This window comes from Phaseolus vulgaris, chromosome 11 (assembly GCF_051622355.1).
Source record: "Phaseolus vulgaris cultivar YP4 chromosome 11, ASM5162235v1, whole genome shotgun sequence".
Lineage (NCBI taxonomy): Eukaryota > Viridiplantae > Streptophyta > Magnoliopsida > Fabales > Fabaceae > Phaseolus > Phaseolus vulgaris.
The window spans coordinates 13,835,794-13,841,329 of record NC_143508.1 but is presented as its reverse complement, the minus strand read 5'-3'; the positions used below and the strand labels follow the sequence as shown (position 1 = coordinate 13,841,329).

The 5,536-nt window shown below is 34.6% G+C and overlaps 1 protein-coding gene across 1 annotated transcript; it reads right to left on the bottom strand.

Annotated features, from left to right (window-relative positions):
- Positions 1-3,519: 3,519 nt before the first annotated feature.
- LOC137829662 (uncharacterized) lies at positions 3,520-4,982 on the bottom strand. The gene is made up of 3 exons (XM_068636528.1): positions 4,757-4,982; positions 4,530-4,659; positions 3,520-4,397 (listed from the first exon to the last, which is right to left on the bottom strand). Exons 1-3 carry the CDS (start codon positions 4,887-4,889, stop codon positions 3,686-3,688), a joined length of 975 nt encoding a protein of 324 aa, XP_068492629.1. The 5' UTR covers positions 4,890-4,982; the 3' UTR covers positions 3,520-3,685.
- Positions 4,983-5,536: the final 554 nt, after the last annotated feature.

Below are 5,536 nucleotides of genomic sequence, written 5' to 3'. Positions count from 1 at the left end.
AAAATTAAAAGATCGATTTAACCGGTTGTTACATGCTTCTATTGCATGAAGAAAGATCATTTAGTTAGGTTCTGCAGGTTTCGAAAATCTCTTGTTCCTAAAGGGATCTTTAAATGGATTCCAAGATGTTTTGATGGTTCCAAAGACAAGTCTAACACAAAGTGTCCCAAGTTCTTTAAGGGATCAAACCTTGTGATCTAACTAGTTCTGTTTTGGAGATTTTTTACTCTACTTGAAGGGTCAGAAAAATCAGGATCTCAAGAAGATTTGTGTACATGTCAAAGCCTTGTCATGATTCTATGTACTGCTTACATTTGTGTACCTTAAATCTGAGGATAATTTTCTTGTTCTTCTCTTTGTTGAACATTGGTTCTTAAATCCAATTCGATGTTGTTATCTATGCTTGGATTATAATTAGCTTGTATTTCATTTGTTCTTTATACAATCTTGTGTGCCTTATAAACCTATGTTTGGATATAGCATGGCTGTTTGAAAATCTGATTTTCTCAAACTTTTCACCAGTGCAGAATTTCAACCGATTGTTTCTTCGGAACAACTGATTGTTTTCTCTCTGTCAACATTGGGCAAATATGTTTTTAATTTCTAATCTCTGATTTGTAATTTTGTTCAAACCCAGTGATATCTGTGGTCAATATTGTATTAATTACATGTTTGAATACAATATGCCTCTGCTATAACTGCTCTTTATAAATCAGATTCCTCTTATCTTGGAAATTAAATTTGCTTTTAAAGTTTGGTCAAATAAACATGTGAGTATCTATACTTTCTGTTTGACTGAGAAAAATAGCTTTATGGTTCAGATTTGATTCGTTTTTCTGTTTTGAAAACAACCCACATAATGCCAACTTTGATCAAGGATTATGGCTATATAAGTAATGCAATTAGCTGTTGTTTTACAAACAAACAATCTGTTGTTCTTCTTTTTCCTCTGCTCTAAGTTTTCCCTACAGTGTGCTAAAGTTCCTCTCTGATTTGAGCTATGGCTGGAACTCCTCCATCTGCTAAAAGGAAGAAAACCAGGGTTGTTAGAAGTGGTGGGAAGCTTGAAGGGTGGTTCTCAGGAGACTTTGAACTCATTAACAAATACCTACATGAAACAAGTAGGAAAAGTGTCAATACACCCAAGCTTGTCTCCTTCACTTGGATGAAGCAACAAAATATGTCCACTGTGAGAAGCCTTCTCAAGGAGCAAAGATTGAAAAGATTTCTTGAGCTCACTAGAAACATTTATCCAGAAAATTCTGATTTTGCAAATTCTCCACCAATCTCTTCTTCATTGCAGTCTAGATGGACTTTACATCTCTTTTTTAGTTTATCATAGATAAACCTCACATAAGAGAACTTTAGTATCAGCTTTCCTGCATAATTAACCACAATCACCCACATTCCTTTCCAAACTTATTCTGATTGGTAGACATAAATGCTAAGTGAAAGTTCTCAAAATGGTATTTGATATCGTTATGCTTTACAGATAAGATACTCATCCATCTAAAACGAAGAGACCAAACTCGTTGTGCATAAACACATTCAAGAAACAAATGTTGAGAAGATTATTCCGCCGCTTTACAAAGCATACAAATTGAAAAGATACCTGTTGGGTTTATTAGTGTCTAAGTTCAAGAGGGGAGGGATGAATTGAACATATAAAATTTTCGCAAACTCAAACTGTTTTCAGTATATCAGAGGAAAAAGAACAGATTGTTTTTAAAAGAAACAGATTGATTCTTCAAAACAGTCTAACACAACTTGAACTTATTTAGATTGAAATTGCAATCAAACAGAGAGGTATAACAGAATCAAATTGATTAACTTTTACCAGCTTGAAGAATACAGATTATACCAAGAAATCAATCAAGTTCATTCAACACAAGGTTTCAAAGAGAATGAGTCTTTGTCAGGATTTAATGAATAAAACTATTTGTCCTTAAACCAATTAAAATCTCATATACAAATACTTTGTTAGTGATTAGAGAACTTTAACAAATCAAGAAGAACAGTTTTTATTAAACCCATAATTAACAGATTTGATTTCAAATGAACAGATTTCGTTCTTGACAGAATTAAGCAAAAGAACCATAAACGAGTGCAGGGATGAGAAGAAAAGGACAAACAAGCTTTTATACTGGTTCACTCATAAAGAGCTACATCCAGTTTCACCTTACTCCAAGGTGGAATCCACTAAAAACAGTTTCAATCAGTTACAAACACAACAATTCTTGAACACTACAAGAACAATACAACCAATGCTAAAAAACCCTATTTCAGCATACCCTGCACTACAAGAAACCCTATCAAGGAGTGACTAACACTTACACCTTTTACAAGAAGGAATAAAGGAAAGATAAAGGTTCTCCTAGAACAAGCACACTTGAAGATCGCTTTGGAAAACCTTTCAAAAACTCAATTTAATCCTTCTTCTCATACAAAAAGTGTTTAATCTCTGTCAAAATCGTGATTGCTCAACAACATTTCATGTGAGAGAAGCTTTTCTTTATATAGAAAACAGTTCCACCTACTTTTAAAAAAAACAGTTGAAAAGTTGTTATGAAAACAACAGATTCAGTTGAAAAACAAACAGATTTATTTTAGGAAAACTGCCAACTCAGCTAACTGAAATAACTGACTGAGTTGTACCTTTGGTGCCCTAACCAACTTTCGAAAAGCCTTTCAGCAAACCAAAAATAAACCTATTCTTTTACAGAGAAACAAATTTATTTTTGTGCAATATCCTGAATTTTGAGAAAACTCTAAAAAGCTTTTTGAAAAACTTTTAACCACTTCAAATGCTTGATCTAACCTTGACTAGGCATCTAGGACAGGTCATGTAGCAAAAGGCAACCTTACACATACACAAGCCTAAATACAAAATCATCCAAACACATTACAATCTTCAAAGCAAACTAGCTATTTTCTACATCAAACACACTAAGACTAGGTAGAGAAGAAGCTTCATCCATCTTCAACAATACCCACCACACCTCTTCTGATAAGGTTGTTACTAGTTGATAGTCTGTCAAGCAGAATCCTCCAAGCTGTGATTAAAGCTTTAGGCATCACTTTTGATTGCTACAAGAGGTTAAACACATCATCCATATATCCACTGGGTTGATTATTCAAGCACCTATAGGCAGATTTTTCAGAGAATGCTCTTGTCGGATCCCCTTTCCATACAATCTGATCCTTAATTTCTTTAACTATGTTTGCTCTATTAATAAGATTAAACATATCTTCCCCCAAAATGGATTTCCAATCAAACCTCACCCTCTTCCAACTTAATCGCCAGAGCCACCCAAAATCCCCCCAAATACCTACCTCCCCCTCAACATTTGATGTTATAGATGAAAAATCTCAACAACAAAAAATGTGTGTGGATGAAGTGTGTGTAGATACGAAAGTGTGTATATGTTTTGATTTTCTATACTACACAATTATTTGAAAAATATCCTAAAACAACTTCAAAATAATTTATGTATATATAGTCTTATTTGAAAAATACCCTAAAACAACTTTAAATACTTTATTTATATATAGTCTTGATTAACCTGACTAATACACACCTCAAATAAGTAGCAACACTTATCTTATACCATTATTCGGTACTGTGTTTAATACTCTTAAAACTATGGTTCTTTGAACAACGTAGTTTTGTTCACTATAGCATAACCTAATAGAAATGACTTTGTCCCCACAGATCATCATAGATTGGAGTAAAATATTCAGATTCTACCACGGAAGGGACAAGAAGTTCGCTTGGAACGTGGGAAATATCCGCCACATATGGCTGCATCCAAAAGTTCTCAACCGTAGCCTCTGCATATGCATCGGGAAAGCTGCCAGAGTCATTATCAACAACAATACTTTCGCTGGTTGACTCATGCAGAGACATTGCACGAGAATCACGGACGCTAGCATCTGTACTTTTGATTGCGCAACTAGTATCTCCTGACACTATTTCACCTGCTGCACTGTAGGTGACGTCTCCCAGATTTAGCTCTGTCCAGAAACTTGCATTCATAGACTCTATGTATGAATCCAGAAAACGAAAGTCATCTTCAAACACCATATTTTTCATGCTGGCAGCACTGCAATCATCCGAAGATGTGGAGGAAAACATGCCGCTAGAAGATGAGAGTGGTGAGACTGAGGCTGATGAATTATCAGAAGTCCAGGAATTGGATGGAAGAGTAACAGTAACACCATTATTGTTAGGAACCGAGTCCCTCCCTTGTTTGGATTCTTTATTCTTTGATTTGAAGGCTCTAGCTTCTTCATTTGGGAGTATGTTTATTTCAGACCTTTTCTTAAGAGTGGTGTGCCAATGGTTTTTTATTTCGTTATCTGTTCTTCCTGGTAACTCAGCCGCAATAGCAGACCATCTGCAAGTGATGGAATCATAAGATTAAGATTGCAGTGTTTTCATGAACAAAGACCATTTTCAATGTTAAGTGTATTTTGATTTAGAGGGTAGATTTCATTATATTACGGCATAAGGAAGTGATGATATATACCTGTTACCAAGTTTTTTGAGCATTCTGATGATGCATTCTTCTTCTTGTGGAGTGAAGTTCCCTCTTTTGACATTAGGCCTCAGATAATTCATCCATCTCAGTCTACAGCTTTTCCCACATCTTGCCAGACCTAAAAATCAATGCAAAAGGTAATTAATAATTTTTTACTATAAATCCTCCCTAAATTTTTTGGCTTATTCAGTTTTGAGAAGTGTTGAAATATGTACCTGCAAACCGAGGAAGTTGGCGCCAATTCCAGGATCCATATCTGGTAACATAGGCAATTAATTTTCTATCTTCCTCAGGAGTCCAAGTACCCTTCCTCAGTCCACTTTTGTCCCAAGATGGGGTTCTCACCATCTTTGTGAATCACAAATTGAGTCAATCAGTGCTTCTGTTTCGATGGAAGAGAAAAATTTGGTTGTGTTGGGAAGCAAACGTGTGTGTAAGAATGGTTTTGTATCTGACCAGTCAGTTATTTATACTCTGAACGCATTCACATTCCAAAACGTGTTTCATGTTGAATTATAATATAAAATCCCATAAATAAAAAATACATGTTTGGATTGAGGGTCTTTGTCAGCTGGTAGAAACCGTTCATGTTATCATGTCTTGGTACTAACTAGTCAAAAAAAGTGTTTCTCTGTGGTTTCACACTGACAACACTATAATATTTAGGGTGATAGCGACATTATCTGCGAACTGCTACTTAGTATCTTCCACGAACGTTACACAGAACCTATGTGTGCATTTGCAATTCCACACGTGACCAAAATCTACAAACATAGACGCAACTAAAAATTACAGTCAACTCCTGTATCACGTGTAACCCTCTCTACCTTAAAAACTACACTGTATTTAGATCAGAAAGTAGAAAAGAAACAAATGAAAAATAAGATTATTTAGATTAAAAATAAATAAAAGGAAAATGAGATTATTTAAATTAAAAATAAATAAAATGAAAAGAAATAAAAAAAGTTTATGAATGATTTTAATTAATTTAATAA

Excerpts from the sequence above, each read along its gene's own strand:
- LOC137829662 (XM_068636528.1), bottom strand. The coding sequence starts at position 4,889 with ATGGTGAGAACCCCATCTTGGGACAAAAGTGGACTGAGGAAGGGTACT. Across the intron at positions 4,660-4,756 it reads CCAACTTCCTCGGTTTGCAG|GTCTGGCAAGATGTGGGAAA; the intron begins GTACATATTTCA and ends ATTGATTTTTAG. Across the intron at positions 4,398-4,529 it reads CTCAAAAAACTTGGTAACAG|ATGGTCTGCTATTGCGGCTG; the intron begins GTATATATCATC and ends CATCACTTGCAG.